At 40.9% G+C, this 19789-nt stretch overlaps 1 protein-coding gene across 2 annotated transcripts in view; it reads right to left on the reverse strand.

Annotated features, from left to right (window-relative positions):
* Positions 1-19789, reverse strand: part of FNDC3B (fibronectin type III domain containing 3B) — a 244498-nt gene that overhangs the window by 12350 nt on the left and 212359 nt on the right. For both annotated transcript variants that reach the window (XM_024754771.1, XM_024754770.1), the window contains 3 exons: positions 18341-18553; positions 6476-6642; positions 3770-3897 (listed from right to left, as the gene is read on the reverse strand). In XM_024754771.1, coding sequence (XP_024610539.1) covers positions 3770-3897; positions 6476-6642; positions 18341-18553 — 508 coding nt within the window. The remainder of the gene's footprint in view (positions 1-3769; positions 3898-6475; positions 6643-18340; positions 18554-19789) is intronic.

Here is a 19789-nt window from a genome sequence, read left to right on the forward strand (position 1 = left end):
ATTAAAAGCAGCAAGGGAAAAACAACAAATAACACACAAGGGAATCCCCATAAGGTTAACAGCTGATCTTTCAGCAGAAACTCTGCAACCAGAAGGGAGTGCCAAGACATACTGAAAGTGCTGAAGGAGAAAAACCTACAACCAAGATTACTCAACAAGGATCTCATTCAGATTTGATGGAGACATTAAAACCTTTAAGTATGGAGGTTCCGTAAAAATCCACAAATAGAACTACCGTATGACCCAGCAATCCGACTACTGGGCATATACCCGGAGAAAACCAAAATTCAAAAAGAGTCATGTACCAAAATGTTCATTGCAGCTCTATTTACAATAGCCAGGAGATGGAAACAACGTAAGTGCCCATCATTGGATGAATGGATAAAGAAGATGTGGCACATATATACAATGGAATATTACTCAGCCATAAAAAGAAACGAAATTGAGCTATTTGTAATGAGGTGGATAGACCTAGAGTCTGTCATACAGAGTGAAGTAAGTCAGAAAGAGAAAGACAAATACTGTATGCTAACACATATATATGGAATTTTAGAAAATTAAAAAAATATGTCATGAAGAACCTAGCGATAAGACAGGAATAAAGACACAGACCTACTGGAGAACGGAATTGAGGATATGGGGAGGGGGAAGGGTGAGCTGTGACAAAGCGAGAGAGAGGCATGGACGTATATACACTAGCAAACGTAAGGTAGATAGCTAGTGGGAAGCAGCCGCATAGCACAGGGAGATCAGCTCGGTGCTTTGTGACCGCCTGGAGGGGTGGCACAGGGAGGATGGGAGGGAGGGAGACGCAAGAGGGAAGAGATAAGGGAACATATGTATATGTATAGCTGATTCACTTTGTTATAAAGCAGAAACTAACACACCATTGTAAAGCAATTATACCCCAATAAAGATGTTTTTTAAAAAAAGAGAATGCTTTACAATTAATACTGTTTGAAGTTTTAAGGTTCTTGAAAAAAGCTTGTGCTTGAAACGTTTTTTTAAATGGCAGAAAAGCCAAATCAATATATGCATGCATTCTAATACAGAGTAAAACTTTAGGTGAGGACTTAATACTGTAACAGACAGTCTCATAATTAGAACCAGATGCTCGCCCCACATCATGATAGCTCAACCAAAGAAAGCTAATTACAGAGTTAAAGTCAATGTTTCCAGCAAAATATCAGAAAAAGACTTGGCCCTTACCATATGTTGCCTGTAAAAATGAGCTAGGGGAACAGAAGGACACTGTTCTATTATGGGTGATTTTTTCACCTCAGTTACAAACATCACTTCTAAATCCCCCCTATGGTGAAGTTTACTGATTCTCACCACTGCAAGTATAAATCACCCTGTTCCTGTGAAACTGCCTCTTTCATGCACGCAAGAAACATTTACTGAGTGCCTAGCTATGTGCCAGACCTGGGAAAATAAAAATGAATAACACAAGCCCACACATTAGTGGATCCTGCCTGATTAGTGCTGTAATTGAAGTATACACAGTGCTTCCAATATAAGCCCATAGCTCTGCTGTGGTGTATGCTCTGCACTGATGACCTCTCATTTTCTTTTGCTTTGCCTCTATGAATTCAAAGCCTGTTATCTCTGGACTATAATTATTTTAACCATTACTCTGCACACATAAGATAAATAGATTTCATTCCCTATCTCGTGTCCAGAACAACTGAATGAAGTACTCAAAACATCATGTTTAAGTTAATGTCTATTGAATAGGGAGAAGCAAAAAACTCAGTACAAATTGTCCCTGACTCAACGGTGGCTTTTCAAGTACCACTACCTGCCTTAATCATTTCTTGATAAATGCAGGAAATACACGGTTACGAGAAGAATGCTAATTCCCCAGCTACTGAGCCCGCCCTGGTGTACTGTGTTTTCACCTACTTTCAACAAGAAACTCTTATTTATAGCTGTTTACAATAAGAAATATATTTTGAAGCATATATGTAATTGTGTATTCGTATTTGTATGTTCATGAGACAAAATATACAACATTAGACAAATAGCAAGATTCAAGATAGCCAATCTGCCAGTGAAATCTAATTTATGAATGTGTATAGATATTGAGTAAACAATGCTTTTTCAATGTAAATCAGCAATCAGTATGCTTTGAGAAGCAGAACATTTTTTCCAAGAACAGGTTGGAAAAGCACGGTGGTGGAATAAAAAGGTTTATAAAATACAACGATGAACATGCAATGAATGTACTGCTGGCAAGTGAATATTGTTAAGTGTCAAGTGATATGTTGTAAAATTTGGTAACATTTCATCTTTAGCCATTTGTTACACTGCTATGCGACAGGACAATGGCTACTGGTGTTAAAGATGACTAAATCTAGCAGGGAAAATCCTCTGCTCTTCATGTGCGCTGAGACTCTGAAACCAGTAATATATTTGTGGTAAGGTGAAACAACTGCAGACATAAAATTACTGACTGTGAAGTGAAATATACTGTATAAAACGAGACTGTAAGGTGAAAGGAAACAAGAGTGGTTTTGCTCTTATTTCAGAGGAATGATGGAAACGTGAAATCATCCACTGATGTTAATCAATACTGGTGGTGCCTGTCATGTTTAAAACAAGTTTTTGCAAAATGTGCTTAAAGCAATTCATTCTTTTATCTGGCACTTCATGTTAACAAAGTACAGTAAAATTTACTAAAGTTTTCTTTGATTCTTTTTACACATTTTTATTTACAAGTATTCTTTATTATTATACGAGGAATATTAACCAGCAAATTAACAAAAACTGTGAATCAAATTATTTTCTACTTGTTTTGTGTACCTGGAGCCTCAATAGTTGAATACAAAGAAGTGTTCGCAAATTATGTTAATGATTCGGAAGGCAGTGGCATTTATCTTCAACTTCTTGAGTTTGACATAAATGCATTCCTCTATTAAAAGTGCTGGTAAGGAATGGGTCCTCAGCTTTTCTAATGGAGTAACAATGTTATATTCTGATTTCACATAATTATTAAGTTCCTGGGAACATTATGGAAAGCCACAAAGTCTCTGAATCCTTCACATCCAGTGACAAGATAATGTGTGGCTTTGGAAGAATTAGGATCGAAAAGGGTGTCAAGAATGGTAAACCCAAATTCTTTATCTGGTTATAGTCCAATCACATTCTTTCGTGTATGGGTTTATCATGTGAACTGTATAGCCTTGCTACTCAAACCACGATCCATGGACCAGCAACATCAATGTCACCTGGGCGCTTGAACCTCGACCCCAGACCTACTGAATCAGAATCTGAATTTTTAACAGATACTCAGGTGATCCTATGCACAGTAAAGGGTGATAAGCAGTGACCCAGAGCTTCTGAATCACAGGCCTCAAGGGCTGATAGGTCATTTTCCTTATCCTTCAATTATAACTTCCATAAAAAAGGCAAACAGACATGGGCTTTAGTAATTAGGTTGACACTACTTCCCTATCAAGTAAAACCACTGCCACTTTAGTTTCCAATACATATGAATATCAGATACAAATACAGAACTTAAAACCCTTCACAAGATTATGCTTGTGGAACTGAAAATTTAAGAATACCACCACATACAAAATAAAATGTAAGCTAGAGCTACTATACCCTAAAGAATTAGGTAATGGGTACAAGTGAGGCAGTTTCTACGACCAATTTTGAGAAAAATGTAGTTCACTGGCTACTAAATTATTCACCGCAAAGGCAGAGGCAAGGAGCCAGCCAGACCCTGATAGGCCACGCACGTGCCACGCACGCTGGTTCTTACCTGTTTGTACTCAGATTCTCTTCCAACCAATACCTGCAGAATGTAGTTGACAGGATCGCCTTTCATGGGTGGTACCGTCTCCCATAAAATTTCACATGAATTTCCTTCTAACTGTGTTACTCGAGGTGCTGAAAAACAAATCCACACATCCAAGCTCAAAATTCAAAGTATCAGAGGAATAGCCCATATTTTAGTAATATTAGTGAGAACCCAGAGAGAGAGAGAATGCTTGTGCCCACCCTGAGAGGGGAGTTTATTTGCCCAGCCTCCTAGAAAACTAGCAGGGTACCCTTTACACAGAGAAGACATTCCATGCCTAGCAAGCCATTGGCGAAGAACCCTTTGCTCGCTGTCCTATTAGTAACTATTTGGCCTGGGTTGCATTTTTGTTATTTTTTTGATGGCTAATGAGCACCTTCTATGATTAAGCCCTGTGTTAGGTTCTTTGGGGGATGCAAAAATAGGTACCATAAATAGTGCTTTCGAGGAAATGAAGATCTAGTTGAGGGAAGGGGAGAGGAAGGTATGAAACAAGTACAAACAAACCTAAGTGTAAGGCACATTAAAATGAGAGGTACAAACAAAATGTTGGGGAGTCCCAGGGGAAGGAAGTCACATCCGTGTGAGAGTCTAAGAAAGGTCTGAGGAGCAGGTGGCATTTGAGGTAAGACTTTAAAAGTTACCTTACGTTTATATTTTTTAGTTTATTTTTTACCTACTGGACTCATTGTTCCAGATTAAAGTGAACTTACGTTAGTTTGCAGCAAAGCACTTACATGTTGTAGAATTTTAAAATATTTTCTTACAGCTTATACTGTATCTCTACAGCTTAATTCAATATCTGATATTTTTCCATTTTGTAACTAGCATGTGTAACTGCTCTTGCTGAATGCCCTTATTTTTAATTTCTAATTTTTAAATTTCTAATTACATGAATTCTTCAGAGGCAGTTGTTTCTACTTTCAACTCTGTATAATGCTGTTTCAGAAAAATAACAGTTGTCTTAAAAAAAAAGTCTGTATTAGTTGGCCAAAACTACAATTTATGGAAAACGAAATAATCTCATCAGACTTAAACAGTCCTCCAGCTAAGACAATTTCCTAAATCTAAGAATGAGAGGAGGAACACCTGATCGTGTGGCAGCGTGAGGACACTGTCCTCCTGAAGAAGGTGTACCACGACCTGCAAGGGCTATCAATTTGGTGTTGTATTTTCCACAGAATGAATCGCCCCCAATAATCACCTTCAGAGGCTAAGGTAGTGCTGGGAAGACCCCTGAAGTTATTTAGCTAATTGGTAAGTGTGGCAAGCCTTCCTGTTACAACAACAAACCTATCAGCCACAGCGTGCTCAGGAATCTCCTCTGTTAGAGCTGAAAGGCGAAGCTACACCAAAGGGCCAGGGCATTTACTGCCCAAGTGACCCAGCAAGTATACATCCATTTATACCAGTTATCTTCGTCACATGAAGAAGCCAAAGGGCTTCTGGACCACTGAGGGGCAGGGGAGCAGGGGGAAGGTATTTACCATAAAGTGCCCTGAAAGGAACTATGGGAAACCTTCACAGAATGCAACCAGACTGTGGTCAGACCCTGACCCAGGCCCTGGAGGCCCCGCACCCTCCTGTAACGCACTCCGTGCCCTGGTGTAGCTGATACAGCGCCTCTGTGCAGAAGCAGTAAGTCAAATAAATGGCTTTTCTCCTGGGGCCAGACACAGACAGAACCTTCTTAACAAATTGTGCTCACTGCCTAGCCACCCAAATAATACAGCCAACCCTCACTTTACCCCATGTAAAACCTGGTTCAGGTGGGCTGCTTGTCTGTCAGCCTCAGAGTCATTTCGGGCAGCAGCTGGATAAAGCAAAGACAGGCAGCAGGGACCCTCACAAGAATCACACTACCGGGGAGGTGAGGGCGCAGGCTCAGGAGTCCATGAGGGGCTGGGACTGGGCCCAACGCTAGGTGGGAAGGGCTGAGCCAGCTCTGCCCTGTTGCTGTCTGCCCGGCTTGGCCAGTCGGCTGTGCAGTGGCTGAAAATGGGAGATGAGGGCTCAGCAGACCCGGGGGAGGGAGAGCCTTGGGGGCGTGGCTTTCGCTCACTCCCTGATCCCATGAAGGGGGCAGAGGGTAAACCAGTCATTCACAAACCTCAAGACAAATACTCCAGGAGGTGAGAACAGGCCACTGCTACAGCCTTCCAGTGGGGGCTGCGGGCTGGAGGAAAGGCTGTGGATGTTGCCTACACCGGCCTCTAATCTACTGACGCACCACGGTCATCCGAAGATGCATGCGAAGCGCTGAAGAGAGACACTCAAACCTCTCATGGTGACCTGCCATAAGTGCTCCATCACCAGGAATTCACCCGCATTCCTAACCCAACATCTGCCACTCAGGTCGGCTTCTTTTCTTTGTCCATCTATCCCCCGTGGGGGAGAGACTGTCTCACCATTAAATTATCTGTGATAATAATTTACACATACTTGAGAAAAGTCATTACCGGTAAGCCCTCTCCCTTTAGGCCTCTCATTTCCCCTAGAGAACCCATTTCTCAACCATCTCTTTTAGAACATTCTTTCGATTCTATCTTGCTGATATGAGAAATATTAGGAGAGCATATTCAAGGTCAGAATCGAGCCTCCTCCTCTTAAATCCCAACATTTCCTCACTCTCACAGAAGAGCATGACTGAATACACGGTCCACAAACCTTTGATGCTGGGGGGGACACTCTTGGTTGTGCTGAAGGTGTAGGTTTCCGAGAAAGGCCCTTCCCCAGCCTCGCTGGCTGCCTGGATTCTGAAGGAGTAGCATGTGAATTCAGTCAGCCTCTGGACCTTATAGGTGTGGCTGGGTCCTCTGTAGATTGAAATAAACCTAGAAAAAGGAGCAGAATCCATTAGCCACCTGAACTTTTATTAGTGACAAGAAATTATGATACAAATGTGGAACAGATTAGACCAACTTGGTAAATGCTTTTCATACCATCTGAATTAATCATCAACCAGTTGCTATGTTACTGGTTAAGTTTAATGTCTAATATATGCTTACATAAAAGAAAAACACAAATTTAAGAACATATAAAGCTTAGAATGAGATTCGTTTAATTATGTTATAGATTTTAGAGACATCAGTTGTTCATGCTTTTGTTTACTGATAAAGAACAGAAATTTCAAATTTTTCATAACGGCAATATCTATATAATCTGATATGTTACCTTACCTTCTACTACTATGTACTAGGCAATGAAGTTAATGTTAATTGGGCACCGGAGAAATAGTGTCCTCTACCAGAATTTTCTAAATAACTGAGGTTTGGCTAGAAAATTCCTTAAATTTTAACCTTTATCTTTCCAAGAGCTTTCAAAGCCCCTTTCTCAAACTAGTGAGATGACATTTACGATTATAGATATTTGAGAAAAAATGTAAAAAGAAAATATATTTTGCTCAGAATCATCCATCAGCTTAATCACAGTAACAGAAAAACAGCACAGGTAGGCTGGACAGTTTAGACTGGCAGCTTCTGGATCCTTCTCCCTCCCATCAGGACTATTTTGTACTTCTCTGCTAAATAATATTTCCATGAGACACAGGCATAAGAGGCATGAGGATAAAAAAAACAGGCCTTACATTTTAAGTGTTTCCCCTCAGGTCTTGGAAAATTAATATTTTCACAGTGAAACGGGATTACTTAGAACTGCAATATAATGTTACCGTTTGTCCTTTTATAGTTAACTGTAAAATTTTGGAAATAATGTAACTTCCCATACGTTATCCAGGATCTTTAGTAGATTCAGAATCTGAATCTGCTGGCCCGGGGACACTTTGAGAAGTTCTATATGAGTTAATCCAACCACACTGCCTTGTCCCTACACAGGCCAACTGTTTCTCCCAGTTTCCAGGGCTTCATCCCAGCATCTGAGGACAATCCGCTGTCTTCAAATGCTGCTCGAAGTCAGAACCACACACAATTCAAAATGTAGAACCACACACAATTCAAAATGTCTCTTAGGCTGATTTGGCCTAAGGGTAAGCAGAATTTATGCACTCATTTAGCAAACATTTTTTGAACATCTGCTGTGTGCTAGACTCTGTGTATTCAGAGATGAATTAGACCTAATCCTGTGGGTTAGCTGGTCCTGTGTGTGGGCAGGGTTTTCTGAAGGAGAGCAGCAGCTTTTCCACATGCTAGCGAACATTCCCTCCAGATGGATGGACGGATACAGAGATTAAACAGCTTTTTTACAAAACCTGTCAGTCGATACTTATCTTAAAGTATCCATGCATTAATCAGCCTTTGCAGTTGAGTTCCTGAGCCCCAGTCATTTCACCCATTTAATGTTCCTCCGCTTTGCTGTGTAAGGAAGCACCTTTTACTGAAGAATGAACATTTTTAATTTCAGGAAAAGACAGAGTCCAGGCTGAAACCCAAATACCATGGTAACCTACTTAGCACTCCTGACACATTACCGCCTTAATGAAGATACCCCTTGCTAGTGCTAGAGGCTATTTATTAACTCAGCCTCACCCAGGCTAGAATCTCTAACCAGAGTAATTGCCCCTACTTATACCACAAAATGGAAGTCATGGTATAAGAAGTAAAAGTGTTACATCTTCATTACAAACTTGCAGTAAAGCCGGGTTTTTAGAGGAGTTTGGAGAGGACTACTAGCAATAGTACTGCTTCCTTGCCCATGCCCTGCTCTGAGAAGAGTATTTCCTTCTGAAATAAGTTCAGTATATCTATGTAGGCAGCAGCACTCACATTCACAAAGAAATTTACTGAAGCAGATTCAGTACTCTAATTCTGCAGTATAATCTAAACTGAGCAAATAGCATATTTTCAAATATTTCAATTTTCAGGTTCATCAAAACCTGCTGTTTTTGGAATAGCTATTTTGTTCCTTTTTCTTGTTTTCCTCTTGTACCACAGCATTTTATTAATCGTTTAAAATTGCATTCCTATTTAGAAAAAGCACTGTGGAACAGGTGATTGAAAAACTTTACAATGAAAAACTTTACAATGTTGCCATCAGTGCACTTGTTTGCCTCCAGGGACAGTGCAATAAAGCTAGTGACAGAGCCCACCCCAGGTTTCAATGGGTTAATACAAGACAAGTGCTTAGAATAGTCTTGACATGTAATAATCACCCAATATGTGTTAGTTATAATCATTTCATAATGCTGAGAAGACAGCTAACACTGAGGTTATTTTCTTTCCTCCCAGGTGGAGGGTCAGCCGTGTGGTGAGAGCTGCCCTGCACACACTGGCTGTTTACCCTCTCCCACCGGACCTGTCAGTGAAGTGCAGGCAAGAGCACCTCCCTCGCAAGACTGCTGGGATTCAATGTGAAAACTCATGTAAAAGCCCCAGTTCGTACGCAGACTAGGCCTCAAATAAGTATCTGTTGATCCTAAGCTTCTTTCTGTACATGCTGACAGTAACTTCTCTTTCAAACAATAAAGACCAACCAAAACAAAATAAAAGCACACAAGCCAACACAAAAAATATAATCCCTCTTTCACCCCAATTCTGTAATTATTTTCCATCACTCCAAGAGGCAGGAGAAGAAAGAACCTTCTTTCTTCAGAGCCAGTGATTTACAGCCAGTTGCATGATGGCCTCTCTGGGAGGCTCCATAGGTTAACACCCTGTGGCTAGAACCACTCGGGGAGGGAATAAAAATATTCCTCAAATATTTGTTTTAAAAAGGCCAACTTAATTTTAAAATTCATTAGTAAGTAAGCCAGACGCCTTTGGTGACAGAATTAAACACGCTACACGTCCCAAGACACAATGATTGAAGACTCCACATTTTAAAACAACCAAGGACTCAGAGCTTGGAGCAAGGCTTTGCCATGAAGAGAAGGAGAACAGTGGCCATCCAGCTGTCCCGACGGCTATTCCACCCCCATACGTCATTCCCTTGACAGCTCAATCCCACGGGGGTGGCCCAGGTGACAAGGGACGCACTATGTGGGGAGTCTGCGCTCCCCTGGGCCACCCCTTGGTCTATGCTGCCTGGTAAACACTGGGCCGCCCTTCACTTCTCCCCCTGCCTCCTCCACACTGTTGGTGTCAAGGGGTGGGGCACGGGGACTTGGACCCAGGAAGACTGGCCATGAATCTCAGCTCTGCCCGTAAGGCTGCCAAATCGCTCGCACCTGCTAATCATTTCCCCATCTGCAAAACAGGGACAGTACCCACCTCATAGATCGTTTTGATGAGCCAAATGCAGAAATGTGGGGAAAAAGCTTAGCACTGAGCCCGACACGTAGTAAGAGTTCAATACAGGGTACCCAATGGCTCCAGACCCTGCACCATGAGCGCCACCAACCATCCTGATCAGGCTAAGGTGCCCTGAGGATCACTGTGGCTCTCAACTCCCACCACGCAGGCCTTTCTCCAGGTTGCTGGGGCCACAACCAGTTCATGCTGCAGCAGGAAGAGGTCCATCTGAACTTGTCCTGCCACATCTGTTATGGCCTGTGCTAGACATATAGCTCTCCCGCAAATAAGTTAATCTAACCTGGTGACCAAGGAGCGCACATAAAATGCTCACTGTTATTTTTATTACATGAATGCTCCTATGCTATAGAAACATAATGAAATTATATCAATATATAGGTATGGTTCCTAGAATGTACTTCATGCTCAATAAAACCACTGAGTAATTTTAGTATCAGTTCAGGCTGAGGCATGTGTAGCCACAGGGATCCTCTGTGGTATCACAGCCCCTTATAGGTCTCCCTGGAACCCTGGGCCCACACTGGCAGCGCCTCTGAGAGGTCTTGTACTCCATCCTCAACCCCTGCTGCCCATAGCCACATACACCTGGAGGCATCAGCCCCATGACCTAGGGCTCTTGTGAAGGTCAAGTAAGAGGACATGTGTGGAAACACCTTGGGGCTCCGCTGTGGTGCTGCCCCACTGGTGCAGGGGCTGAAGGTCCAGCGGGTAATAACAATCATTGCAGACAGCAGACTTGAGTCTGAGTTCAGCTTCAACAGCCTGGTGGTCTTCACCTCTATAGCCAAGTAAGCTGTTTCCTCCTGTGTAACATGGGCATGATAACAGTGCTGACCCCCTCAGAGAGTTGTGAGAATTAAATGGGATAATGCAGAGAGAACCCATTACAAAATGCCTAGCACTTGTGAGTGCTAGATAAGTATTAGTGGTTACTGTTTTTAATAACAAAGCACCAAGGTTCATGAATGATCTACCTAGTTTCTCAGCACTGGAGAAACCTGAGGATGTCCCCGGACGGCATCCCTCTCACTTACATTCCCTTAGACTTTCCGGAGCTGGAGGGAAAGCTGTGCATGTGAATACCATCTACCCTGTCCTGGAAAACCCAGGCGGAGAACCGCTGTGGAAAAACAGGTGAAGATGGAGGAGCAGGTCCTATAGAAATGCTGGCCACTTATGGAAATTTGGGCATTTTTACTTAGGGAGAGGAAAAACGGAGAGAAATGCTCTCATGTACTAAAACAAATGTTTACTTGGAAGGGGAAGCATAAACAAGGCGGAAAGTTCGTTGGGTCACTGAAAGTTTACAGTCTAAATGAATTCTTTATGGCTCTGCCCCCAACTGGCTCCAGTTTTGACTATAATGTCTTCTTGAAACTAAACACTTTGAAGGTAACAAAAACACGTGGGCTTTTAATTTGGTAATTTGGCAGTGGTTTAAAAAAATATTTTACATATCTATGAATACAAAATGAATATGCTTATTCGGCTTGCCTGTCAGAGTACTCCATGGTGGGTACAAAGAGGTACAAAGACCTTGACCACAATGCAGAGTCTGTTACCTTCATGATGAACAAGTCGATAACTCTCCAGGCTGTTTCTGGACACTTGGGATAATAACTGTCTTATTCACCTGGCAGAAATTTTTCTGAGATCCAAATGAAAGGACCAAGTAAATTCTATGATTTGTTATTAAATATACACTAGGAAGGCAAAACAACAGATTTTTGACATTTTCAAGAAATTCTTTCAACCTCAGTATTTTAGGCTTTAATATTGTAAAAGATAACTTTTTTGCACTGAAGGAAGAAATTCAGACATGTTACATCTTTAAATGTTTTTTAAAATCATTTTAGGGGAAAATGATGATATACAAAGTATTAATTTCGTTTCCGTAAAACAGTTTTGTTTCAAAAGAAACATCCAAGAATTCTCTGGATGGAGTATAATAAATTCACAGTAGAAAATAAGAGATAATGCTGAGGCTTGTATGTTTATTTCCTCGTTGCTGTCCACCCACTGCAGGCTAACAGAAGCCCATTAATATTTACTCTTCAAAGTGATCTAACCTGCTGACCTAAAAGGGCCTGTGGTCCACAAACGGCTGCAAATGGCACATTTCAAAACATCACAAATTAACACTCTTAGTAAGCTCAATGTGGCTATATTCCTTAGCAACGACATGTCATTGCCTTTATTTTTTCTTAATTTCCTTGGGCTCCATGGATTGTGTGTGTGTGAATTTCCTACATTACTGAAGTGATGTTTGGGAATGGAGGATGTTCAAAACAGGAATGAATAGTATGTGCCCTCACTCCACAAAGAACACTGAGTCCCGCCATGTCTATGCAGAAGCAGATGGCAGCAGATGGCATCACGTGAGGACACCTGAGGCAAAGAAGATGCTTTTCCAAAACTCGTTCTGATGTTGCTGAGAGTCCCAGTTTGGAGACTGAATGCTCATGTGTCAAGAGCGATTTCCAAAAGACCAATGAGAAAAGGAGTTAATTTCCTAACCCCCATGTCTCCAGCTCCACACGGCTTGGGAGTAATCAGGCTGCAATATGTTTTGGTTATGATCCTTTTTACGCTCCTTTTCTAAGAAATAAAATGTCACTATAGCTACTGATGAAAATCTGTACATAGAATAAAATTCTTGTTTTTGATTCTTTTTGTCTGCACTGCACTTATTGATATACATCAAAAAAGAAATTTATTTATATTCAAAGAAAGGATGACTAGACTCTCTAAAGACCACCTGAGAACCTTGAAACTTTCCATTCTTCTACTTTGCTTTCAAATACGTGCAGTGAATCTCATCTTCAGGCGTATTCTTCGCAGAGTCTTCCAAATTTCTGTTAGCCTACTTTCATTTTAGTGGCCTTACCTCAATCTTACCTCATTTAGGAAAAATGGAGAGGAAAATGCTATCCAATTCCATTCTGTTACTTATTTATTTATTTTTAAATAGAAGAAAGTAGTCTATTTTTAAATAGAAGAAAGTAGTCGGAATTCTACTTCTGGTCTAATTAAGATCTCAAATACTTCATTTACCACTCCTCACCTTGGGCTGTCCTTAGAACATTTTAGCCTGAAACTGAATAAGCGAGCAATACTCTCTATTTTGCAGGATGAATCTTTATGCTCCTTTTTAAAAAAATTAAAATGCTTTTTTTCCCCATCAATCAGGGACTGAAGACAGGTATCATTAGCTTCATTTTGTAAAGGGAGAAACTAAGGCAAAAAGAAGTTAAGGGACATGCCTCTAGTCATCTAGAAACTCAGTGACAGATCTGGGATTACAACAGAGAATTAACACCCCTGTTGAGAACCATAACTGCCTTCTGGTGACCGAAAGCAATATAAAAATGCCATTTATCCAACAAGGGTGGTCATGCGAATTGGGGACTGCTCCAGAGAAGCAAAGGAAGCTAATACCGAGGGTTTTTGTGGGCCCTGAGTTAGTCGTGTTACATCTATTTCATTTAATTCAGCAGTATGCTCTGAGAAACGTAAGCAGGAGTTTGTTCTATAACAGGCATACATTAAGAGAGTTCACTCCTGTAGTGCTCATATACCCCGGCCACTTTTGTTAGTTGCCCGGTGTATAATTTTTTAGCGTTTCTTTATGCAGATTATTTCCCATCCCTCTCTAATAGCAAACAGGCAGTCATACTGTACACATTACATAGTCCCTCCAATTTTGCTGGCTCAAAAGTGTCACGGGCACAAGGGCTGAGTTAAAAGGAGAGCAACTGGCAATTATCCACTCTATTAGAGCCCATCCCCATTTTGCTGGAGCCTTGCTTTAAAATACACTGGCTATCTGGGTAACCTGAACAACAGATTAACCATAAATGTATTCCTGGAACTTAAGTTCCTCTTGCCTCAGTGCTGTGTACAATTATCAGGAACAGGGACCCACAGGGTCAGGACGAGAATCAGCATCAATTCAAATTGTTAGGGCAGCATAACATTTCATTTCAATAACGCAGACAAGTGCATCTTCAAAATCATCATTACACATTATAATCTTAAAATGCATGAGCTGATCTTGTTATTCTAATCCCTGTATTCGGTTAGCACGGCATTATGAAAATGTTTACTTTTGGGTATATATTTTTCTTGCATACATAGGAACCAAAGACATTTGGATCTATGCCAGATCTGTTAAGAATAATAGACTTAATCACTCTATAGCCAAACTAACATAATTTCTGTTTTTCTGTTGAAATTAAATAAAAACTCTTGTACTGTCTGCTCATTTTTTCACATTAATTTCTCAGCAAGATAAGCTCCTTATAGACAGGCTACATACTTCACAAGACCTAGCACACTGCGGTAATTTAAAAAAAAGTTGAGCAATCATAATATAACTGCTACGGATAAACTTAGTCCTACTTTGAGGCTGCTACGTAAATATGTAGCCAGTGACCTTGGACTGGGAATCTTGTGGGTCAAAATCTTGAATACATGGGAAACAAATGTCCCGATCAAGGGGGAAAACTTTCTACACAGCAATTCCAGGTGATCGGGATGAATTCTAGGTTGACTTACCTTGGGGCAAGGATTTGGGCAAGGTGCCCTTCTGGTATCCCTTTTATTTACATGAAGTAGCCCCAAACTTAAGGGAAAAAAAAAAAAAAACAAGTGTAAAAGTACCAGAATAGAAAGGCATTTACATGGAGAAAGACCCAGGGCATGCTTCTGTTCTCTGGAGATTGTATCCTCGGTTTCCACCCAATCCTGAGTCCTTATCACTGGTCTCCATCCCAAGGCTCTCCAGCATGAGGTTATAAGATTGATTCCCTTTTAAGACTCACCCGACTTGTTACCTTTTCTAATAAGCCTTCTCTGTTCAATTTTAAGCCTAAAGTACACGCCATTCTTCTACCTTCCCTCAACACTCTGTGCATGTGTCAGTCTTTAAGCCCTCCACACCATGATTTGCTGTCTCTTCTACCTATCCCCAACCAGATTGTGATCTATTCAAGAACTAAATAATGTAGATAAAGCTCTCAATGCCTGGCACTTTGTAGGTGCTCAATAAATAGTAGTGTCCTTGAGAAAGCCTGAAAATATATTTTTGGCCAAACGGTATACTTAGAAATCTCTGGGTCATTTCAGATTTTTTTGATTATGAGGTATATAAATTAAACATAATAAACCAGCAGATCACAGATGCAAAACCTTAGTGGTTTTGCCCATTAAGTGGTCACTCTTAAGGAAAGTCAGTATCTTTCTTCTTATTTTCTTATTTGTCAAAAGCAGAAATTAAACATGAAGAAAAAAGAGATAACATTCTCTAATCATTTACAAAATACATCTTTTTATATAGGATTTAGCTCACAAATAATCTACAAAGATTCACTGCTTTAAGGTGAAAAGGTGGCAAGGATCTCAGAGTTCAGCTTCTAGCTCAACCCCTTTGTATTTCATGGATGTGGAAAACGCAGGAGCAATAGTTTAGCAGCTGAAATCAACTCAACTCTTTAATCTGACAATTACCAAGCAGGGAGTTATTCATTTTCACTGTGCTTCTGTTGCAAAACATGTTTAAAGACTCAGATTTCTTGCGTTGGCTGGCTAGGACAGCGACAAGACTCAGACACCACAGCCCTCCTTCCAAATGCCCACAGTGACTGGTGAGACAAGCGTACATGGCAAAAGAAATATTTTGAGAGCTGACAGCTAAGAAAGTACATTAAAACCACCATCGGACCTAACTCTGATTCTCACCTTGGCCACAGCAGGATATATAATATTTTTGCCACATCCATAATAGGAACTTGTTAGTGCTTAATGAAATCAATACACACGCTAAAGGATGTGTACACTTTTCCCCAAAGCCACAACTAGCAACCACAAGTTCAATGAAAAAGACAGCTGTCACTTTGGAAGAAAACACTGGACAGGCCAGATCCAAGTCCTAAAGAACCTCAAGGGAACGAGAACTGACAAAGAGCTGGCTAAGAACAAGTATTATGATCTATCCAACTCAAGGTGTTTCTCGCTGATCTTCACTACTCAAGAGCCAGAGTTAAAGCCTTGGATTCGTGGGGCCATTCACTACACGAGCTCAGTTTCAAGACACTAAGGAAGGTCATCTTCAAACTCAAAATAGGTCAATTTCATCCTTTTAAATCCCAGGAAAATAATTCCACAAATGGAATGAGAATTTATTATGTTCTATATTCCTATTACTTTAATAACTTCTGGGAGCACTGACAAATCTAATTTAGAAAAAGATAAATTTGGACTCTAGCCCATAAAATTAAGAAAAACACTGTTCCTAATGGTAAGTTTTCTTAAAATGCCATTTAAATTTAGGCAAGTCATTTATTTGGCAAGCCAGCCCCCCCTTTTTGTTTTTTTTTATGAGGAAGGAGCCTGTATTGATTACTAGACTCTGCACTATTTTCTGTCTGGCATATTTAAATGTCTAACAACGGCATTCTTATTTGGACCAGCATTCTTATTTGCTCATGGAGATTTTGTTCTAAGCATCTGTTCAGTTCTCTGTACAAGGCACTTCAGGTAGCTGCCCTGCAGAGGGCAGGACTGCAGCACACTGGGGATAGCAGGTTTGGTGCAGAGCTGTCCTTCTTCCCATATTCTTGGAGGTAATAGTAGAGGCAGCTGCATGGGAAAGTCAGGAGGTGCTGGTTCTGATCCCAATTCTGCCACCAGCTTCAAAAATGTTCCTGGGATTCACTTCTTCTAAACAGTACAACTAGAAGGTATTTTCTAAGGAAGGTTCTCCCTGCCAACAATGTAAGCCAAAAGCCCAGGAAAAAAGAGACTCATGTACAAATTTCCCCAAATGCTAGCTTTACATATTTATCATGATTTCTGTTAGTCCATAATTCCTGTTCTTGCCAGTAAGGTCAAGGAGTCTCCTACCAGTAAAATAATGAGCCCGTGAAAAATGCATTCCAAAAGCACACAGCACAGTGAGATAAATGGTCTTGTCTGTGAATGAATACGAATTTAATCTCTAATGAACCTCCCCCAAAGAAGCCTTACCTTCTCTGTCCTTTCTACACTGGGACTCATTCCCAAAAGGACGATCATTTTTTTTCTTCTAAGTCAAACTATTGTGTTTTCCAGGTCCTCCAATGTCAAGTTCAAATGTTATCTGTTTCAAAAAGCTGTTCCTGATCTTTGCAACCAACCAGTCTCTGCACTTTATTCCCTACGTCTGCCCCCTTCAAACTCCCAGAGCGCTTTTCTCCAATGGCACTAGTGTTCTATGACTACTTGTAGGTTGATATTATGCTTCTGGAGGGGGAAGCAGGGCCTTGCTTTCATTCTTGAGCTTGGTGTCCCCGAGGGCCCACCCCAAACAGTGCCTTCCACACAGCAGGACTCCACTGAGCTCACGTGAATCCAAGTACTCGAGTACAGAGCAGAGGTAGAGGTTGGACAGGGGTTTCTGTGCTAATTAGAACCAGGTCCCCATATAAAAGAGCAGGATACTGTGATGCGTTAAGGGGAAATAACAGGAATACTTCCACATACACTGGTTTGTGCGTTGGCAGGTATGCACAGGAAGGGGCAGCATGTCTACTCCATCAGGCTGTCTTGGTTTTACGGTCATCTCCTACCTCCTTCAGCTGATTCTCTCATTTGAACTTTTGGTAACAGAACTTTCCGTCATTAACTTTTGCTACGCATCTGAATTATTCCTAAATAGAGTTCAGCTGCCCATCTTCTGATCGGCCATTTTCAGAGGAAATAAAGTTAGATTAAATAAATACTATGTGAAAGGCTGCATTTGATTTCTGTAGCCAAGAGTGTTCCTGAGCAAGGAGTTTTATAAAGAATCTCCTATTTGCTCTAGTTAATTTGATATTATATTGCATTGCCCATAGTTACAGAGCACAATCCCCATCTGTACATCACCACAGCTATTTCAGACTGGTAAACATGTTTGTCCGGATGGTTACTGAATATTTAAAGAGGTTAACATCTTTTCCTGAGTCTTATTTCCCTCTGCACTCATGACTAATATAACACTATTAAACAGCATGGACTTGAATTCGACCATTTTCTTTCTGGATAATTTCTCTCCATTTTCTGGCTTTATGAAAGAAAAAAACACATATATTATCACATGTAGGGAAATCAGGATCACGAGAATGTTAATTTAGAAAATTCCAAATGGAGAACGGAGGGTGCAACTTTGGGTATAAAACGCAGGACCCAAATACCTAGGGAGTCTTTCAATAAGGACGAAGAGTGCTTCAGAGGACAAATGAACAAGGAAGATTCCATCCCACAACCCAAAGCCATCGAATTTTCGGATGAAGCCTCAGGTCCTCACCTCTTGTTTCTGTCCTCCAGCTGCAGTGTGTACACCGTGCCATCAGCCGCGTGCATCCTGGCGTTACCGTCTCCCCATTTCAGCTTCAGGCTCTGGGGCCCAGCAGCGGCACACTCGAGCCTAGGAGGCAACGGTGGTAACGGCCGAGTTTTTGCTTTAATGAACTGACTAAATGGTCCAGCTCCAATTTCATTTATGGCCTGAATTCTGATCCTGGAAAAAGGAAAAAAAAATCACAAAGGTTGTTGGTTTAGGAAGCAGTGATTCCTCATTTGAAATAAACATTGTGTGGTGTATTTCTTTTTTTTTTTTTTTTTTTTTTGTGTGTGTGTGTGTGTGTGGTGTATTTCTTACTTGCCCCTATAAGCAATGTCACAGAATAAAGGAAAACAAGTTAAAAATAATTCAAGACAAATAGAGAAATGGACAGCTCGGAAGACAGATTATCTTCTCCATTCCAAAAAGTAGCCCCAAAAAACCACATTAGCAAGATATCCCTTAGTTCTTTAATGAAAAGAAAGAAAGAAAGAAAGAGAGAGAGAGAGAAAGAAAGAAAGAATGGCAGAAAAGGGAAGACATATTAAGACTTTCATATTTTGTTCGTCTAGCCACCCTTCAGCTGCCTCAAAGTCAGTTTTAGGATAACAGCTCTTCAACAGCACATTTTCCTCCCCTTTCTCCAGCCTCACCCAACAACCTCTGCTAGTCCTTAACCAGTGCTATGTGTGCAGGCACTGCTGGTAACAGAGTGTCATTCAGATGTGCAATTATCTTAACTGGATGTTTACTATGTGCAGTGTTATGGGTAATAAAGATATACTAACACTGCTCTCATGGTCTAGGAACTGAAAATCAAACAGTTAAAATGTATATAGAAAAAATTTCCTATTATCATTCCTATTTTTCTTGTTCTTCTACTTCCTTACTAGTTGATTGAAAAAGTTCTCCAAGGTCATCACACAACACATTGATGGCACTGCTCCACCTTCATCCTCAACACTCCTTCCCGCAGTGACTGCATGTTATTGAAGCTTGTTTCCTCCTGGCACTGAGAGGCCTTTCTCCTCTGCTTCTCAGACCAAAGGTCTCACACTAACTCCCACCCCACCCTCTGCTCTTCCTCTCTTCTTCTGTACAATATGGACAGTCCTCTCAATAACTTCAACATTCCACAGCTTCATCCACTTAAGATCTTCCCCAGGTCTGCCTCTCCTCCATCTCTTTATGCCTCATTACTAGGCCTCTAGTAGAAACTTTCACCCAGATCCCTTGCTAGGTACATAGGCATCTTATTAGGCTGAATGAGCAGTGTGGTGTCACTAGTTCTAAAAGTTTCAACATTTAAACTTGATTTGAGTTTGAAAGTGTTTCAAAACGCATGATAATAAAAAATACAGTCAAAGAGAAATTCTCAGGAAACAGATCAGTTTAAAACATTCTTATAATTTA

The sequence above is a fragment of the Neophocaena asiaeorientalis genome, unplaced genomic scaffold, assembly GCF_003031525.2.
Source record: "Neophocaena asiaeorientalis asiaeorientalis breed wild unplaced genomic scaffold, Neophocaena_asiaeorientalis_V1.1 scaffold53, whole genome shotgun sequence".
In the NCBI taxonomy this organism is placed as follows: domain Eukaryota; kingdom Metazoa; phylum Chordata; class Mammalia; order Artiodactyla; family Phocoenidae; genus Neophocaena; species Neophocaena asiaeorientalis.